The sequence below is a fragment of the Barbus barbus genome (genome assembly GCF_936440315.1).
Source record: "Barbus barbus genome assembly, chromosome: 31".
NCBI lineage: Eukaryota > Metazoa > Chordata > Actinopteri > Cypriniformes > Cyprinidae > Barbus > Barbus barbus.
In genome coordinates this window covers 11528954-11551017 of record NC_136759.1, presented here as the reverse complement: position 1 = coordinate 11551017, position 22064 = coordinate 11528954, and the positions used below count along the sequence as shown (strand labels likewise).

Here is a 22064-nt window from a genome sequence, read left to right as displayed (position 1 = left end):
GTAAGGGTCCAGTGATGTCCTTCAGATGAGCCAGAACCAGTCTTTCGAATGATTTCATGGCTACAGACGTTAGTGCCACAGGTCTGTAGTCATTAAGTCCAGTAATTTTGTGTTTCTTTGGGACGGGGATGATGGTGGAGCGTTTGAAGCATGAGGGGACTTCACACAGCTCCAGTGATCTATTGAAGATCTGTGTGAAGATGGGGGCCAGCTGCTCAGCACAGATTTTTAGGCAGGCTGGTGACACACCATCTGGACCAGGTGCTTTCCGTCTTTTGTTCTTCCTGAAGACCTGGCACACATCGTCTTCGCTGATTTGAATTGTAGGTGTGGGGGAGAGAGGGCTTGCTGGGGGTGTGAATGGTTGTGTGGAGGGGTGTTCTGGGCGGGTGTGGGGTGATCATTCAAAACGACAAAAGAACTCGTTTAAGTCGTCTGCCAGGTGTTGATTCTCCAGAGTGCTGGGGGGTGGTGTTTTGTAGCTGGTGATGTCCTTTAATCCTAGCCACACTGAAGCCGGATCGCTGGAAGAGAATTTGTTCCTGAGCTTGTCAGAATAATTCCTCTTTGCCACTCTGATCTCCTTTTCCAGTGTGTATTTGGCCTGTTTGTACAAGACTTTATCCCCCTTTCTGTGAGCATCTTCTTTGGCCTGACGGAGCTGTCTGAGTTTGGCAGTGAACCATGGTTTCCATGATTTTATCCCCTTTTTTCCCCTGTGCCAGTAAATAAAATGTCCTGGAGTCTATTTGGTTTAACCTTGTCAGCTTCAATCACTCTCCAAGAAACTGTAGATTGAGGATCAACCCAAGTATGAAGAGCCTTAAGCTGGAACGACCAATAATACAGTTCAAAATTTGGTACAGCCAGTCCTCCAGCGCTATTAGGATGTTGTAATGTGGTAAGTTTAATTCTGGGGCATTTATCATTCCAGATAAATTTCGTAATTATGGAGTTGATCTCCTTAAAGTAACCTGGAGGGGGAGAAAGCGGTAGCATAGAGAAAAAAAAATTAAATCGAGGTAGCAATTTCATCTTAACAGTGGAGATTCTTCCATCTTTGAATGTCATTCTTGACCTTAACTAAAATATTATTAAAATTGTCCCTGGCAATCTCATGAATGTTTTTATATATGGTAACGCCCAGATAGGTGAAAGAGTCCTTAATAGGGATGAATGAGGGAATAGAAGAATTAACTTTAATATTGTTAATTGGCATTAAAGCAGATTTGCTCCAATTTATTTTATATCCTGATAAGCTACTAAAATGATCAAATTCCTTAATTATATTAGGGACTGAAACATCAAAGTGGTCTAAATATAGAATAATATCATCAGCGTATAACGAAATACTATGATTATGATCATGAATCTTAATCGATACTTCAGACTTCCTGATGGCTTGTGCTAAGGGTTCAAGAGATAGACAAAACAATAAGAGGGAAAGCGGACAGCCCTGCCTCGTTCCCCGCTGTAAAGGGAATGGGGGGGAAATAACATTACCAGTTATGACTGATGCTGCAGGTGAGTGGTATAATGTCTTAATCATAGAAATGAAGTGTTCACCGAAGCCGAAACATTGCAAAACTGCCCACATATAATTCCACTCTAGCCTGTCAAAGGCTTTTTCTGCATCAAGTGAAAAGACTGCACAAGGGGTTGGGTGGGAGTCTGCAAAGTCAAGAATATGAAGGAGTCGACACATATTATCAGATGCATTGCGCCCCTTGATGAAACCAGTTTGGTCCTCCTTGATCAGACTATGAATTACCTTCTCCATACGAGAAGCAAAAACTTTTGCATAAATTTTTAGATCACATGAGATAAGCGAAATTGGTCTGTAGTTGGAACAATCTAATGGATCTTTCCCTTTTTTAAGAAGTAATGAAATCAGTGATGTTTTTTGATCTCTATGAAATACCCCATGTTCAATAGCAAAATTAAATGAATTAAGCATAAGTATCCCTACCAAATCCCAAATTTCTAAATATAATTCCGGGGGGAGACCATCTAGGCCCGGCGATTTGCCCTTTTGAAGGCTTTTTAAAGAGACATGGAGTTCCTCCAAACTTAATGGGACCTCCAAAGATTCTTTATCCATCTGTGAGATCCGAGGCAGTTCCAATTTATCTAAATACTTCTTACAGATTGATTCATCAAAATCTGTTTCGGCTTTATATAGATTTGTGTAGAAACCTTTAAATATTTCATTAATTGCCACAGGGTTTGTAGTGACCTACTCATCCGATGATTTTATTGCGCTAATATATGCCTTAGACTCGCATTCTCTCAACCTAAGAGCCAATAAATGACTAGGTCCTATGTAAAATAAATTCCGCCTTTGATTGTGAAAGCAAATCATATTCTTCTTTTAAAGAGGACAACTCTGTAGCCTGTTGCTCAGTAAAATGTTGTTTTTGTAGGTTTTGTAATGATTGGATTTTATTTTCTTTTTGTGTAAACTGGCGGGTTTTCGCTTTGGCAAGAGTAGAAGAGAAAGATATACAGACACCTCGTATAGCACACTTAGTCGTCTCCCACAGTTTTTGAGGATCCACACCAGAGGGCATATTAATTTCAAGAAACTCCTTAATATATTCTTTTAAAGAAGTAATGAATGTCTGATTACTTAATAATGATATGTTAAAGCGCCATCTAGGGGACTTGGCTTTAACATCAGAAAGAGGAACACTGCATAGCACAGCAGAATGATCAGATAATAAAATTGGTAATATAGAGATGTAGGAATCAGACGAAATTAAAGATGGGCTGAGAAATATGTAGTCTATCCTAGAGAAAGTCTTGTGTCTATTAGAGAAAAAAGTGAAGTCCTTAGATTTAGTATTCTGAATTCTCCAAAGATCGATTACGTTAAGATCAGTGATAAATTTATTTATTTATTATGGATTGGCTGTTGTATCAGATTGAGCAAAATCAGATTGAGAAAAAGCTGCTAATTTGTAATACTTATTCTGGAAACGTGCCACGTCGGATTGCTTTAAATGTGTCTCTTGAATTAGGGCACAGGAAAAAGATTTACAATGTAAATATTCTAACACACGAGTTTGTTTAACAGCAGAATTTAACCCATTCACATTTAGTGATAAAATATTTAGAGTATGCATTGAATATATAGCGTGTAAACGTTGATGTGTATTTTAGATACCAAAGCTCCTAGATGAAAAATCCCTTTAGAAATAAGGTAAAATAAATAAAAGTATAAATGTCTGTAGTAAAAAGTAAAAACCACATAAAAACATGAACAACCGACAACCTTAAACAAGGAACAACTCAGACCGCACACTACCCAGAACATAGGTCTGAGCAACAAAAAATAGTGATGGTTCGTGACCGATCCACTCCAACGCAGGACATGTCTCCCAAAAAGCTGGTCCTGCCAAAAAATATATAAATTAAACCAACTCTCCATTAGTTACCTCCAAAAGACAAAAAAGGGGTGTCAGTCTTGCCAGCAACGAGATCGTTGTACCGGATATATAGGAACAATATCTCAGTAGTAGAGGGGAGAGAAGAAAAAAGCAAAAAAATTGGTTTAGCCAGCATCCATGTCCATTCTGCCATCATCCGCTCCTGAGCAGCTGGGACCATGTTCATCCCGACCATCAAACTCCTCCCGCCGGGCTGGAGAAACAGCGGCCGCCATTCCCTCGCGCAGAGCCGCGGCATACGTCTTCTGCTGGGAGAGGGATCTAATAAAATCCTCCGCTTTCTGAGGGGAATCGAATCTTTTCTGTTCCCCCTTGTGCCGTAGCTTGATTACGGCCGGATAGATGAGGAAGGGCTGGAGACCAAGCGCTGTCATCTTCTTCAAAACCGGACCAAATGCCTTTCTCCTGATCACTGTAGCTGGACTAAAGTCGGGAAAAAATAGCAGTGTGACATTGTTCTGTGCGCATTTCACCGGATAAGCCTTTCGAGCACCCTTCAGGATATCTGATCTGTCATGCCATCTCAGTACACGGAAGATGAGAGTGCGCGGCCGGTCGGAGCCCCTCCCTCCGTCATACACGCGATGTGCCCGGTCGATCTCAATGTCACGGCCATTCAAGGAAGGAATCCACTTAGAAATATTAACTCTGAGGAAACCAGCCGCGTCGGATCCCTCAGCCCCCTCTGGCAGCCCCACCAGTCGTACGTTGTTCCTCCTGCACCTGTCCTCCATATCCGTCACCTTCTCGCTGAGTCGCTCCAGCTGATTTCTTAAGCCCGTGACTGTCCTCCTATCCTCACGTGCAGCTGCTTGAACAGAATCTACGCGGTCATGTGTCTGCTTCGCCGCGGTAGCTATGGCCTCAAACTCCTCTCTTAGCTCTTTAACAGACTTGTTGGTCGCTTGTATGTCTTCACGCAGTTCGCGTAATGCTGGATTCAGCACAGAGTCCATCGCCTCTCTTACTGCCAGATTCACAACCGAATTCAACGTGTTTTGCTGCTCTTTAAATGCTAGTTCGATGCGGCTAGCAATAGCATCGTCGAGGTCTTCACTGGAGATGGCGGAGTCTCTGAATTTTTTCTTCATTGGTGATTGCTCAATCACTCTTTTCCGATCCCCTTTGTCTGCCTTAGCACTCATGATAGGTCCAATGCAGAGTGGTTCAAATTTTACTGACAGGATGATACAAAATATGGCAAAGTGAGCTGAGCGAAAGACTAAGCCTGCATCGCCGTCGAAGGGTCACGTGATCCCCTGATTACAAAATTCTTGAGGTTGTTTCCTCAACACAGTCAATACAGCAATACAATTTAGCGACTATGGAAGGTTTTCGACCACACAATAAAATTACTACAAAGTTAACTGTGACTCACAAAATTTCTTTCCTCATCTGTAAGTTTACATCTTGCAATTCAGTTTTTTTCTGTCACAGAATAAAAAAAAGAAAAGGTCATTTTTATCTCATAATTCTTCCTTTTCTCTCAGAATTGCATTTATATCTCACAGTTCTGACTTTTTCCACAGAATAACAAGAAAAAAATTCAAATAAAATGTCACAACTATCCTTTTTTTTCTGGGGTGGAAAAAACATCTGCCAGTCATGTTGAATGCACTGTGCAAGTGACTCATTATAAATGTAGTTCACATTATTATGTTACTTTGAAAAGGCTCTGGTAAACTGATTTTAATGAAGTGGAAATCTGTGACGAGTCACTTGCAGAGTTCATTTGACAAACCAGGCAGCTGTAAATGGCTTTACATGATCAAATTGCATTAGCATGTCGACAGCTGAAATTGTGAAGGCGAGTCTAAGAAATGATCAGAATTTATGCTTATCTATATATATTCATTATTCTGTGTTAAATGCCATTTGTGAGGACAACTACAAGTAGAAACATGAAATGTGTTTCTACTTGTTTTTTAGTCGAGCACCCATTTGAGATCGATGTGCATGCTGTTGCTTGCTCTTTGAGGACAACTCCAAGCAAAATCTGAGAACGAAACACATTTTAAACAGAATCCCTTAAGCCCCACGCACACCAGGAACGATAACTATTATGATTTTTAAACATATTTAAATTCTCAAGATTCTGATCGGGTGTCAATGTTTTTATCGTTCATCACCTGGGAAAAAAATTGTTCTGAAAATGATTCCAAAGATATTGTTTCTCTGTGCCTTTTTCGTTATAGTTGTTGTTTGCTATTCTTTAATATTGAGAGCGATTTTTTGAACTATATCTTTGTCACTATTTTTGTAGTTATTGTCCTTGGTGTGAACGGGCCATTTAGTCACATGTTCAGGCGAAAAAGATTTGATCAGGAAATGCTCCCCCATCATTACTCTCTCATATACAAAATATTGACATCAAAATATAGAGATTATTACTGACCTCAATTACCATTTTAAGATTAACAACTGCAAATTATTTGGATATCACTCGTAGGCTGACACATTTTGCAATTGCTGTTAAGAGGGTTTTAACATTGATAAAGTAGCATTATGGAGAGTCATTTAGTTACTTTTTTTTTTTTTTTTACTTTTCCATGACAAGATCAATGTCAGACTGCTAATCAACACCTTTCAGCATAAAATCTTTACACCCTTGGGTCTGACATTCAAAATAATTCCTGTTGACATTTAAGAAAAAGACTAAACAGCATTAATATCTAATTTATAATGGAGCTAGGTGGAGCACAATTCAAAATCCATTAGACAGGCTACAGAGGTAATTCTACAGGTAGCAGACTGGTCCATTGTTTTTTTAAAGGCATTGTTAGTGCATAAAGATTGGAAATGTCTGGTACCCTTTTTAATAACCTCACTATAGCTAAAATTCATGGTGAACAGAAATGTTTGATGGAACATGGATAAGAAAACCTCTCGGGTTACTCGCGTAACCCTTGTTCTCTTTCATAGGTTCACTCAACGCTGCGTAAGCTAAGACGCTTTGGAAAACACCCCTGGGCGTGCCGATTGTCTGAAGCCCTTATAGAATCACGCCAATTCATTGGCTGATGGTGCGGATGCCGTCTTCAACGTTCTTACGTCACCTCCTTATACTGCCATCTGCTCCTCAGATTTCTCTGCCGATAAGGTCCCTGTCGGCAGCGTTTTTAGCTTGGCAGCAAACGCAGCGTCTCGTTTCCTATTCAGAGAACAAGGGTTACGCGAGTAACCCGAGACGTTCTCTTTCATAGGTTCACTCGACACTGCATAAGCTTAGATGCTTTGGGAATGATATACCAAACACGCCAAGCTAAAAACGCTGCCCTATCTGGCCCGTTTACGAACCAGACAGCATACACGGCTGGTTCAAGCAGATAAAATCTGGGAACCCGGAGCCGTGTCAAGATCCAAGTTATAGAACCTGATAAAAGTATGCGGAGAGGACCATCCTGCTGCTACACAAATATCCTCTAGGGGGACCCCTCTAAAAAGAGCTTGAGAGGAGTAGAATTTTAGACCCCTCTAAAAAGAGCGCTCCTAGTAGAATGCCCCCGAACGCTGAGAGGTGAAGAAAGACCGTGACGAATGCGAAGAATGACCTCATAAGCCAGTGAAATAGCGTCCCTCACCCAGTGAGAAATTCTGTGCTTCAATGTGGCAAGCCCACGGCGGCCAGCACCAAAACATACCAACAACTGGGGAGATTTCCTCCAATGGCTGGAGCGGTCCACATAGATCTTCAAAGCTCAGACAGGACAGAGCATGTGAAGCCTTTCATCCTCGTCTGAAGCAAAGGGAGGAGGACGGAAAGAGTGAAGTGTGACCACCTGAGAGCGAAACGATGCGGATAAAACCTTGGGAACATAGCCAGGCCAAGGCCGTAAGGTCACCTTGACCAGACCTGGGGCGAAGTCCATACACATCTCGCTGACAGAGAGAGCTTGCAAGTCCCCAACTCTTTTTAAAGACGTTAGCGCCAACAAAAGAGTAACCTTGAGAGTCAGAATCCGTTCTGGAGCTGACTCCAAGGGCTCAAATGGGGCTACCATTAGATCCGCAAGGACGAGAGATAAGTCCCAAGAAGGAACTCCATTGGGGCGTACTGGTCTCAGACGCCAGACACCACGCATAAACGCAGAGACCATCCGATGTCTCCCCTGGGGAACCTCATCCAGCTCTCTCCGAGCCGCGATGGCCGCAACATAAACCCTTAAGGTGGTAGCAGCTGACCCTGCCGCAAGTTTCTCTTGCAGGAACTCCAGCACTGAACCAATAGGGCAGTTAACTGGGTCCACTGCGTGGGCTAAACACCAAGATTCAAAGAACTTCCATTTGGAAGAGTACGCTCCGAGCTACCGGGCCTGCCATAGAGCGTCCAGCAGCACAGGCAGTGTGTTTAGTGGCTCTCAGGGCCAAGTCCGTGGCTTTACGGAGCTCTTTGACTGCCATGAAGGCGCCAAAGATGGCGAGAGGTGAGAGGCTAGCGTGTCCTCGATCACCGGAATGGCGGTATAGCCCTTGTGAGAATCTATAGTCTGCCTCAACCCAACTTCCACTCCACAATATATTTGATCATGCTCATTTCCCAAAATGGCTTAATTATTATAGAGAATAAGAAAGTCAACAGTTGTTTGTAGACCATTTGGGATGATCACATCCTGAGCAAAAGGTGACCAATTGTAAAATAGGAGCAGGTGTGGGACACTGAGAACCACCTCAGACAAAGGGGTGTCAGAACTTAATTAACATACATACTACAGCTGTTACAAAAGGAGCAACTTCATTTACATGTAGGGTAGTAAACTGGGAATGTATAAAAGGTTAGAACTTATGATGTTCTGGGTTCATTCCGACTCCGTTGAACCCAAGGTACTACATGTACTTTGTCACTGCTATGCTGCAATAAACTTCTTCATCAAGATCTTCAAAGTCCTCTTCACTTTTTCTTACACCCTGCTCCACAGAACCCACTAGGTTGGTGAAGTCAGCGGCTGCCGCGTTAGTAAGGCGGGAGGAGAAAGGCTGTTTCCAGGATCTGGAGATCTCGTGATGCAGATCGCTGAAAAACGGTAGCTTCCTCCGTTCAGGCCTTGAATTTGGGCCACTAAGGTACCGCTCGTCGAGTTTAGACGACTGAGATTCGCGGGGCTCGTCGGGCCAATCAATAGAGAGCTTTTCAGTGGTGCGCGAAAGCTACTGCAGACTACTACTGCAGTCACCGAAGTGCAAACAAAGAAATCCCAAGAGAAAACGATCAAAATTGGGCCAGAAAAATCGCAACAGAAGGGCTAATATGGCCGCTTCGTGAAGGCAGAGAAATCTGAGGAGCAGATGGCACATTCACCAGTATAAGGAGGCGACGTAAGAACGTCGAAGACGGCATCCACCCCAACAGCCAATGAATTGGCGTGATTCTATAAGGGTTTCAGACAATCGGCACGCCCAGGGGCGTTTCCCAAAGCGTCTTAGCTTACGCTGTGGAACATCAATTAAATATGCTAAATATGAATTTTGATTACATTCGGGACAGTATGAAAAGTTCTTACTTTTCTGTGGTCAATTTTTTTGAGGACTTTGTGAAGTTTTTGGAGTTTCACTCTGGTGTCTTCTTCTAGAAACATGATCCAAGATGAGTTCTTTCCAAACTGTGATGACAAGCTAAAAGAGAAAAAAACATTCTGCATTATTAACAATTTTAAAGAAATGTTATACTAGTGAATACAAACATAACAAAATAATATAATCATTCATAATTAGTCTGTGCATTAGTGGTGATTTCTTTCAAATAAAAGTTACATTGTTACACCAGGTGAGAACAAGAGTCATATGAATAAGTCATAAGCTTACTAAGGCAGTAGTGGGAGAATGCTCCAGTCTCCCTCATTGTCTGACAGTGTGTGCAGCAGCAAGATGACAGGGGGACTCTGAAAGAGACAAACATTCCATTACAGCTACTGTCAGACAAAGAAAAATGGGAAGATACTGTGAAAACAGCTAGCAAGCCAGTTTGTCTGATTTGAGACAGTAGTTTACTTGCAGGGTAACAACCAGTGCACTGGACGGACTTCAGAGAAAGAGCAGAAGAGAAGGACACAGACCTTTAGGACACAGACCTTTTTGTTTTGTTTTGTTTTGTTATGTAAAGGTGCATTCACAGCAATAAGGATTACTGTACTGATAACTATAAAAGTGTCTATATATATAATATAATATATATAAGCGCTCTTATATCTCATCTGCCACTTTAACTGTTCAAAGTCTTTAAATATGGGTGGGTTCTGTTTTCATTCACCAGCTAGAAAAAAGATGATTCTGAAAAGGATTCCAATGCTGTTACTGTTACACACTACTGTTTAAAAGTTTGGGGTTGGTAAGATTAATGAATTAATTGTATTTATTTATTTAAGAAGTCTATAACGTTCATCGAGAATGCATTTACTTGATCAAAAATACAAAGTGAAAATCTATAAAAAATGGCGTTTCTATTTTAATATATTTGAAATGTAATTTATTCTTGTGATGGCAAAGCTGAATATTGAGCAGCCATTACTCCTGTCTTCGGTGTCACATGAAATCATTTCAATATGCTAATTATTAATATAATTATTCATTATCAATATTTGGTTTTCAAGAAACATTTCTTCTTATTCTCAGTCTTGAAACAGAATACTTTGATGAATGAGAAAATTCAAAAGAACAGCATTTATTTGAAATAGAAATCTTTAGTAACATTATAAACGCTTTTACTGTCACTTTTGATCAATATAATGCATGCTTGCTGAACAAAGGTATATATTTTTGACAATTTAAAACTTACCCAACATTTCTTACTCTACTGTCAATATACCAATAATTAAATAAATAAATAAATACAAACATACATAAATAAATGCCATGCACTACTTAAAACTGCTCGCTCAAATGTCAGCTATGCAATAAATAAATAAATAAATACTAAAATATTATTGCACATAGAAAGAGGCTTAAATCTTTTTAAAATACATTTTGCAGTCAAACTTGCTGACCCCTAATGACAGGAATCAATTGTAGCAAATGCTGGAATTGGACAATTATATCTTCAGACAATCATAACCTTGAGCTAAAAAAAAAGTGTGTTAATGTGAATTTTTTTTTTTTAAAAGTCCCTTCAGCACGAACATTTTCAGCCTACAGCAATTTACATTTGTGATTTTAATAGGAGTGACAATGAATCAGATGAGAGAGAGTGTTCAGGGTTCAGAACTTCCCCCTTAATACATTCCCAAATGTACTCCCAAAACTTTATTCTTATCTCCAAAGAGACACATGAATGGCTTAATATAGATCTGAGGACTTTGTGACACTCACTGTGTGTCTTCAAACAGCTCATCAGCATGAACAGAGCAAAAAGGGACTGTGATTACACTGTGACTCAAAATGAAGACGAAGATAGGGGTCGGTGTGACCTTGCTACCTTGTGATAGCTTAAATGATTGGCTTGGTTCAATCATGTGGCAACCAGAGACCAAAACAGCAAGAAATTAACACTCTAATCTTAGATGTGTCTGATCTGTCTGTCCCATGACATGGGAAGAGAAAGTGCAAAAAGAGACATATAGAAAGCATATAGAAAGTTATAGACTCTAGTTTGTCAGAGTTTTTGTTGGTAAAGAAATGGCTTTTACCATCCACAAAGTTTTCTTGTTCAGTAATTAACCTTTGTGCTATTCTCAGGTTAACATTTTCTTTGTGGAAAATGTCTTTTAATCTAATGTGGATAAAAAAGTTTTAAATATCATGCCATGAGTGGATATGAACTATAAATGAATCATTGGTAATCTATGCTTGGCCAAACAACTGGACTGATAGCTTAAAAAAACACTTAATTTGTTAAATAGGGTGCAAGTTTTGGACCAGTAACAACTCATTTACAGCAGAGAATGGTCAATGTAACCATTAGGCTAATTTTATAATGTCATAAAATAGACAAAGCCAGCAGGCAGCATCTAAACAGTATTTCATTTAAGGCCGCATGTCAGGTCAAACTAATACAAATCATTACAAGGATGCATCTCAGTTGTGAGGTCAGGTTGACTTAGCTGATGTTCTCTGGCCATTGGCCTGATTACCATAGTGACCGGGACAAACATAATATATTGCACTGCCCTGCTAAAGGGTGCTTGGTTTAAACCATGTCTGTGCATCACAATGATTAATTAGGGCAAATTCGAGCTAATGGATGAAACTAATTACAGCCTCCTCATCATCTGTAACGAATTACCCAGTTGACTTTTCCAAGTCATTTGCAATTAAAGAACTCATTCTACTTCTTGTATGAATCTATCTATCTATCTATCTATCTATCTATCTATCTATCTATCTATCTATCTATCTATCTATCTATCTATCTATCTATCTATCTATCTATCGTAGTGTATATATACACAATATATATTTAGTAAATAAAAATTTTAAAATTAATACTTAATATATAAAACATGTTGCTGTCAAATGATTAATCGAGATTAATCACATCCAAAATAAAAGTTTTTGTTTACATAATATATGTGTGTGTATATAGACACACATATAGGATATATTTTGAAAATATTTACATGTATATATTTATATTCATATAAATTATATCATATATAAACATTAATTACATAAACATAACATATTTGTCTTAAATATATACATGCATGTGTGTGTATTTATATTATATATACATAATAAATATGCATAGTACACACACATATATCATGTAAACAAAAACTTATATTTTGGATGCGATGCGACTAGAATTAGTTATGGAAGCCTGTTTCAGCCACTGAATAAAAAATAAAAAAGGTTATTGTGACTTTTCAATCTTACAATTCTGACTATTTTTCTCAGAATTGCGTGATATAAACTCGCAATTGCGAGTTAAAAAGTAATAATTCTGAGATATAAAGTCCCAATTCTGAGAAAAAGTCAGAACTGCGAGATTTCTCAGAATTGCGAGATATAAACTCGCAATTGCGAGACAAAAGTTTATATCACACAGTTCTGAGGAAAAAAGTCAGAATTAAAGACCATTAAAAATCCATCAGAGTGGTAGTGAGGAATTGTCTGTTTTAAAATGGGACCACCTTATGATATGAGACCTCAAAAGACACCAGAGACCCAATGTACCATTCGCACTTGTTGACATAATGTTTTTTGCTTTGTTATATGTTCTTGTGCCAAATCTCACAGCTTTCTTTCCATTTGCAATGACATCGAGTTCATCATTGTTCAATCGTTGAGCCATTAAGATGCTGTTTAAGTGTCTCACACAAAGCAGTGTGTAACCAGCGAGAACCCTTCACCTGTTGGAGTCTGCCCAGAAATCTGCACAATTGGAGGTGACAAGATTCAACAAAAGAGGCAAGAAAGTCCTAGGGAAGGTGTCACTAGAGACAGAGGTATCTCCATGATGGAACGACTCAAGTAATAAAAGGACTGGATCGATTCAATGAACTATGCACACAGGTTGTTCTCAACCAGACAGGTGAAACCCTGAACCCGTTCATCTACCTGCTGAATTCAAGCTACATGCACCTGCTGAGACTGGTGTACACAAAGGCCTTTCTAAAGGCATCCACAGCTGCAAATACTACATCACAAGTGACCTCTTTGGGAATCATCTGGAATTGACCCACGTGGTCAAAGGGAGGAAAACTGTTTTAGAATTACAGAACCTCAGACACTTTGAACTCCTGAGATGGACAACACACACACAGTGCATTAACATACAGACATCTGTCTCCACATCCCACTGAGAGAAAATGCAGGAAAATGCCTCTCTCACATATGCATCAGTTCCTTTTCATCCCCTTCCTTCCCTTCACCCATCCTTCACTCAACTCACTCAGAATGGTCAACAGTAGAATGTAATGTTTTACATTAATGCAAGTGATATTTACAGTCATGTTTGGTATCATTTGAATTGTCTCAGGGCGACTGGTACAATGGTCTCATTCTTATAAGAAGTAAACTAAAAGGTAATACAGATCCTAAGAATTTAGAGATGTATTGCACACTGTAGAGGGTGGGTCAGTTCCCAGTGGTTTTCATGCAAATTACCTTCTGTCCCAAAAGGTGCTAACTCGACTTGATTAAAGCAAATTCCAATTGTTAGTTCCTGTCTCCATCTCAGGGGGTGTTGGTCTTGGTCTGAGGTACTTAAGGAAAATGTTGCAAAAGGGTCGGGGCGATTCTGTAGCCAGAAGCCCGTAGTGTGGTGTGTCTCAATACTTAACACTATGTGTTTCTATAAAGTCAGGTATGCATTCTTTACTCATAGATTTATCTTTGAGAATTCAATGTTTTGTATTGATATGATTTGATCTCTTTGAATTGGCTAATGTAATTGACAGCACATACAGTATTTACCTGACTGATAATAAATTGTTACATTTGACCTTATTCTGTTTTACTGTTTGACCTTTGTTTTAATGAACGAGTGAATATAAAGTCAAGAGTTAACTAGAATAATCAAATATCAGAAGAATACTAATTAGAAATAGACAAGCAATCAATTTGTATTTCAAGCTAAATACGAGGTCATAATAAAATGGAGTCAGATTAAATAATAAAATGGAGTCAGATTAGAGTTTAATTTAAATTGAAGAACTTTGCACATTGAAAAGACCGAACACGCAGGAACCCTTCATCCACTATTTGGATACCTTCCTTGGGCCAAATGTGTGGACCTTACAACTTTAATCTTATATACAAAATTAAAAACAGCTCAAGGCAAAACTAAGGTTGAATCTGCGAAGCAAAGTTTAAAAGTTTGACAACAAGGACAAAAAAAGATGACAAATAAGACAAACGCAAAGAAGAATAGTAAAAAAAGATGACAAACATCATGAAGAAGACAAGTCCTCAAGACATTTGTTTCCCACTCAACACTGACATTAACAGAAGGAAACAGTCTAGGTCATACCAGCTGCTGCCATGCTAAGTTTACAAACTTGTGTGCCTCTGAGGGCTTTAGAGATGAACACCTCATTGTTTACAGACTGTTGGTCTTATTGAATTTGTTCAGTACCGCATGCGCTCCCACTGTTCTGCTGTTTCGGCCCTTCAGTGGTGGAGCAAACATCCCACAGCTTTTACAACATAACAGTCACTGCTGGCTGCACACAGGGGAGTGAATAGGAGCGAGCGAGCAATGTTCAGGAGCACTGTACAGCCACTCAGGGCAGGAGTGATAAATCTCAAGTCTAATTCACACTGACAATACTGGAACTGTCAAGGTTCAGAGACCGACAGAGAGCGAGAGAATTGATGTGAACATCCATGTAGAGCATGACGCATGAGCATTTCTCTATAACCAATAAATGTTAGGCCTCATGAGTCCAACTAAAGAGATACAAATTACTCTACTGAAACTAGAATTATGCATCAGCTCTACAAGTCTGCAGTCTCATATCTCAGACTAGTGCTGACATCTTGTGGTAATGCATAAAGAAGCATGAAAGTCGAGTCCATTTTCTTACAAAGGACTGAAAAAAAGACTTCATTTGGGTTCCTAAATTTTATCCAGAGAAACAAAGAAGTTCTATATCTAATTCTATCTAATTTCATCTATAGAAGTTCTCGTTTAGTGTATTATTTAAAAGGCAAATTTACCAAAAAAAAAAAAAAAGAAAGAAAGAAAGAAAGAAAGAAAGAAAGAAAGAAAGAAAGAAAGAAAGAAAGAAAGAAAATCCTGTTATCTTCCTTCTATGAGAAACAAAATAAGACACTTTTTAAAAAATGCATTGTACCCCAATGACTTTCCCTGTATGGTGAAAACTTAATATCAAAATCAGAATGATTCATTTGACATAAAACTAAATTATTATATATACTAATCACTGTACATATAACATAAATGTAATATAAATATAATTATACAAATATAATGTTTACTATTAAATATAATATATTAAATATATATTTTATATATTTAATTGTAATACACATTTTTTAATTATATGGTCAGATTTAATTTTAAATAGGTATAAATGAAATTAATTATTTAATCAAATAAATAGTACACTAAAGGAGAACTGGTAGAGGTAAGATAAAAAAATAATTGAATGTATAGTTAAAATAATAAAAGTATAAAATGTTACTCTAATATCAATTTTATTACATAAATATATTATAATATTTCTTATTAGAAAATAACATTTATATTAAATTAAATAAAACTCTGAATACTGACTCAAATGCTTCCTCTGCATGGCCTAGTACATTATTTAATTATCTGATCTTCAAAGCTGAAGTGGAATTCGGTTACATACTAATTACTGTTTTGTGTCCTCAACTACAGACAGAGGCAGTCCGTTTCAGTGATTTGTTTTGAATAACCAAACCATCACTGACTCTAAAACAGAAGATTTGCATGGACATTGCATTTTAGAACACATCTGACATCTAAAAGAATCCACGGATTTGCTGTTCGCTTTAGGGCGAGTGATTTTCACATCAGCAGGAATTCTGAAATGAAGGTCCTGGTCGACAGCACCATATGTAGTGAAGTGCAACATACTTTGTGATATCAAACACTTCAAGGGCATTAAAATAAGTAAACTACACTGCATTTTTCCAATTAATTTGGGCTCACAAAGTGTTGCTAAAAAGCATCTAATCTGAACAGGATAAGAAAGATGAAAGAAATCAAAACAGCTTGTTATTGCAATACAACTCAGTCATAATTGATGAGGAAACTGTAGAAATGCACTGTACATCCTTTGAAAATTTAGGCTAAGGCGTTCTGGGAACAAGAAGTGTCTGAGAATGAAAGAAAAGGCGGTAGAAAGGATATAGTGCAGGATAAGAATGGTTTCTTAATCTGGTTTTGATTGGATCGGAGGGTGACAGCTCAGTGAACTGGTGCAGAGCTCCGAGGTTATTACGGTTTGGCACTCCAGATTTTCAGAACAAGCAGTCAGAAAGAGTTTGTCTACGAAAGTGGTAAACTACCAGGTGAGGTTGTTGGGGGTGGAAAAAAACAGATTGCATTACATTTTCACTCTCAGAGGATGGTCTCCATGCTGGGAAATAAATGGAACACACTATCAAGGGTGGAATATTAAGGATGAACTGAACAGTTTCTCTCATTGAAATAAAGCTTTTAACATTTGAAATGTCAATCCTACTACTTCACTTACTCAAAATGTCACTTCATGATCTGCCCTTGCTTTTTCTAAAATATATAAAAAAAAAAGTGTGCTATTAAAGTACTGCCAGATTTGTTGTCAGAATGCTTATCCATGCAAATGTAAGACTGCAAACAACATTATTTATAATAGAATGAATCAAAATATAACATATACCAAATAACATATACCAAACATATGACATGATATGTAATATATAATTGCATTATATAAAAATCTATAATAATATAAAATGTTATGCTTTAAAATGCTATATACAGTGCCCTCCAAAAGTATTGGAACAGTAAAGACACAGTTGCTCTGTTGGCTGTGGAGTCAAGACATTTACAAATATGATCAAAAGATGAATATGAGACAAAACTACAGAATGTCACATTTTATTATTGGGTCATTGAACACATAGATGTTTTACCAGCTAAGAAGTTCAGCACTTTTAGAGTTTCATCCCTCTATCTGATGTGAGCATAAGTATTGGAACAGTTGCCTCACAGGTCTTTCTAAGTGATCAGCTGTGTCCTGCTGCATTAATTCTTCAGATATTAAAAGCAGGGAATGTGTCGTATCAGTTGCATCCATTACTTCTGTATTCTGAATCTTGCATTCGATGATGACACACACGAACCAGGATGAAGATGAGGGAGCTGACTTTGAGAGAAAAGCAAGCAATTTTTAATGCTAAAAGAAAAGAGGAAGTCAATTAGAGCTATAGAAAAAATAAAGGGCATGGAGAAATCAAGAGTTTGGAAACCACCAGCGACACCAGCAACCAACAACTACCAGATCGGCTGAGAAAACAACAGTAGTTGATGACAGACAAATCATAAAAGCTGTGAAAATGAATCCTAAAAGACGTGTCTGTAAAATCACCAACAACTTCCAGAAAGCTGGGGTGATGCTCTGACAATCTACTGTCATCAGGAGACTTTGACACAGAATTACAGACGCTACACAGCAAGATGCAAACCTCTGACCAGCACCAAAAATAGAATGGTTTATGGACCGATGAGACAAAGATGAACCTTTAAGTGATGGGAAAGCAAAAATTTGGAGATAAAAAGGGAACTGCAAATGATCCCAAGCATACAGCCTCATCTGTAAAGCATGGTGGAGGTGGTGTCATGGCATGGGCATGCATGGCTGCCTCTGGAACAGGCCCTCTCAACTTTACTGATGACTTAATGTATGATGACAGTAGCAGAATGAATTTGGAAGGGTACAAAACCATCTTGCCTACCAATATTCATGAAAATGCCACCAGATTCATTGGGAAGCGCTTTATAATGCATCAGGACAATGACCCAAAACACCCTGCCATTTCAGTCAAGGAATTTATAAGGGCAAAGAAATGGAAAGTATTAGATTGCCCAAGTCAATCTCCAGATTTAAATCTGATTGAACATGAATTTCACCAGCTGAAGAGGAGAGTAAAGGCAGAAACTCCCCAAAACAAGCAACAATTGGAATTGGCTGCATTAAAGGCTGGGAAAAGTATTTCAAAGGATGAGACCAAGAGTCTGGTGATGTCTATGGGTCACAGACTCACTGCTGTGATTGTGCGCAAGGGATCTGCAACTAAATAATAGCTTTTAATCTTTTATATCTGCCTTATGTTCAACTGTCCTTATAAATTCCTTTACTGAACTGGCAGGGTGATTTGGGTCATTGTCCTGATGCAATATGAAGCACTTCCCAATGAATCTGGTAGCATTTTCTTGAATATTGGTAGGCAAGATGGTTTTGTACCCTTCCAAATTCATTCTGCTACTGTCATCATACATTATGTTCAACTGTCCTAATACTTATGCTCACATCAATGAGTGGGATGAACTCTAAAAGTGCTGTTCTTTTTATTTGGTAAAACATTGTGTTGAAACTGCTAATAATAAAATGTGACATTGTGTAGTTTTGTCTCATATTCATCTTTTAATCATATTTGCAAATGTCTTGACTCCACAGCCAACAGAGCAATTTTGTCTTTACTGTTCCAATACTTATGGAGGGGACTATATATATACACACATACATATACACACATATACATATAAGGGCTGCCAAAAGTGAAGTGCAACAGAGCGCAAGAAGCAAGTGTCCATCTCATAGTCCAAATCACTGAAATCACAGTTCAGTATTATAGTGTGAGAATGACAACATATCCACGTGTTCTAGTCTACTACTAATACAATTATAATAAAAAAAAAACACGTATTTACCAGAAATATTATTTACTAGAATTTGTTTAGGTGAAAAATGTAAATGTGCAGTATTTCTGAAAAATACTTATATATATATAAAATCAATTAATTGGAGATGCTTTTTATTATTAAAATTTAATGGAACAATTAAAATTGAATCCAGAAAATAATGGAAAACAGAATTTGGTACAGATAAAACTGTAAAACTCAATTAATTAGACAGGCTTTTTGATTAATAAAATTTAAAAAACTGAATTTGGAAATAAAGTGGATTTCATAGGGCCCTATAATTATAATATTTCTTGTGGTAATACAAATAGATTTAAGTGAACAATAGCTTTTAAATGACTTAAAATACATATATAATAGCAATTGTGCAATAATAATTAGCTCAAATAAAGTATCAAAAGCAAGAAATAATGTGGTTTTATTGAACAAAACAGTTAAAATACATAATGTATTCTAAACAATAGAGCTAATGTAGATTACGCATAACAACAAAGGCCTGCAGGGGGCGCCAATGGCCTGATAATTGTTTTTACACATTACTGTTTAATATTGACCAAACACCATTTAATTCAAACATACACTTAATCTTTCATATTTGTCATTTCTTTTTTTACAGTCTATGGTCTAAACTCAGAGTGAGGGTTTGAGCTTTTATTTTGAAATCGTGATGTATTCTCCTGTGTTTGTGTAGATTTATAAATGATTTACCTTACAAATCTGATGAAATGGCGCACGATGCGTCCCCAGATGAAGGTTATAATAAACACAAGCTCACAACAGCATGCAGAGATGAGTATGAGTTGCTCTACATGTAAACGGAGCTGTGAATGGAGACGCACGTGCTTAAATAGACACGCATGGAAATAATTAAAGTGTTAGAACTGCATCGCATATAATTATTTAATTAAATCATAGCGGTTGTGAATTCACAATTATGCTTAATTATGATTTTTAAATGGATTTAATATATCACGCAGCCTTGGAAAATAGACTAATAATGTGTTTTATGGATTCTCGTCCATGAAATGCGCCACTTCCGGTATTTTGCCAGAATGAAGTCGACGAATCGTGACAGCCCTAATATATATATTTTATTATTTTTTATTATGAATGACAAAATGTGGCATTGTGGAAGATAAAATATAATTTATTTTAAGGATTTACTTTTCAATATGTGGAATGTGGAAATTACCAATATTAAAGAGTACTGTAGATGTTCAAAATCTTGACTGGTACTGTACGTCTGGCTTTGCAAAGGGTTCATGACAGATTCGGAAAGTCATGGACAAAATTTGAACATAACTGCACAAATTATTAATCCTTGGGTTGAACTGAATAAATTATGTGGACTCATGCAAGGTATAAGGTTAAAAGGTTATGAAAAAAAAACTGAAAGCGTGAATACAGAACAAGATATATATCATTACCTCTTGAAGAGCTTGTGTCTGCAGCAGAAGGTCTTTTCTGAGTTTCTCTGCCTGCCGCACATGGAAAGAGTTCCTCTGGCTCTGGATGACAAACACCACCTCTCTCAAGTCTACAACAAACACAGAGAAAAACACATACCCACCATGTCAGCCCATTCATTTGTTTAGAGCAGGGCACACAACGATTTCCCATCGAGAACCATGACATTAACAATAGGTCAGAAGGATTTTGTTGCAAGGCAATTAGTTCTGATACTAAGCACAGGAAGGACATGCAGACTTTTCATCTAATAAATCCAAATTTAAGATGTTTGTGCACAAAATTTACCAAATGTATTGTCTTTTAGCAATGCAAAAGGTGTATTTAACATTAAATAAAAAAATATAGGTACAATATTTAGAGAGGAAATAAAAATATTAGCATTGTGGTTTGGTTTATTGCTTAGCACACACTGAGCATTGGTGCCAATCTGCAACATGTTCCTGCTATCTCTCTCCAATGTTTTCACGTCTCCAATCTCGCTTTAATAAATCAAAAAGCCCTAAAGATAATCATCCCTGTATCTGAACAGATAACATTTGGAGGGTTTTGGCCCTGGGAAGAGAAAGGGCTTAGTGTGGCACATTGTTCATTTACGAATACGTTACGAGAATTTAATCTAAAAATCCAGTTTTCACAAAGCAGAACTTCTGGGCTCAAGGTCAAGTCGGTACAGTTGCTTGCTTCTGGACAGAAGCTTCTATTTCAGAAAGTTTCAACTCAAGATCTGACAAGTTCAATGCTCCAACTGGGAACTGAAATCACCATGGTTACCAAACAGTTAAGATTGGATCTGAGATGGAGTATGTTTCTTGATCTATAATAGCTGCTTACTATATCACAATGAAACACTAAAACCACACAGCGTGCTCTCTTGAATAATACACAAAGGATCCATTTATAATGAGTTCTAAAATCAGAGAATGAATCTCAAATGATACATGTCAAAAGAGCCATTGAGTGGTGTAAATAAGATACTGATTTAACATGCTGAGACGCTGATCTCACCGAGTACAATCAATGACATTTATCTAATGTCACCACAGTCACTGTAACCTTTACATGAACTTTATATTTACCACCAAACCACCCAGGCATCATCATATTAGCATTTGAACACAGACTAAAAAAAAAAAGAAGACTAAAACACAATAAAGAAAAAATAAATAGCTTAAAATAAATAAATAAATAAATCACTGGTTATAAAAATAAAGTAGTAAATAAAGCGCTAACTATATGAAATAAACAAATCAATATACATTTGGCTTTAAATATAAATAAACAAACAGATCACTGGGTATTGAAAAAATAAATAAACACATAAGTAAAGCAAACAAAACAATCACTGACTAAATAATTAAATGAATAGGTTCATTTATAGCCAATTATTTAGATTTATTTACACACACACATACAAATAGAAAAGGGTCCTGTCCAAACTGTTGGAATAAAATTAGAAGCACACAATTCCCTAGAATTTCATTATATGCTTTAACATTAAGATTTGTACTCATAGAAATTACTAAAGTAGTCAAATATGTTCATTAGAAGGGGGTGACCCAATACTTTTGGCAATATAGTGTATCTGCACATATTAATCACATAAACCCCAACACAATTAAAACACATAAATGTAGGAGGTATCAAAAATCCTTCATGCAGGTGGGTTGTATCATCAATCATATACTTTAACTATAGTACAACCAGCAAAATAAAGGTGTTTTTTTTTTAATGCTGCACTCATATTCCCCTTCATTACACTACAGCACCCACACACTGAAAACCGACTCTAAATCTGTAGGCTGGGTAAGAGAATT

The 22064-nt window shown here is 37.5% G+C and overlaps 1 protein-coding gene across 1 annotated transcript in view; it reads right to left on the bottom strand.

Annotated features, from left to right (window-relative positions):
* Window positions 1–22064, bottom strand: part of LOC306851337 (beta-1,3-glucosyltransferase-like) — a 116069-nt gene that overhangs the window by 26969 nt on the left and 67036 nt on the right. Inside the window, exons 4-6 of the mRNA XM_079387498.1 lie at window positions 20208–20317; window positions 9249–9325; window positions 8948–9059 (exon numbers count right to left, since the gene is read on the bottom strand). Of these exons, the coding sequence (XP_079243624.1) occupies window positions 8948–9059; window positions 9249–9325; window positions 20208–20317 (299 nt within the window). The remainder of the gene's footprint in view (window positions 1–8947; window positions 9060–9248; window positions 9326–20207; window positions 20318–22064) is intronic.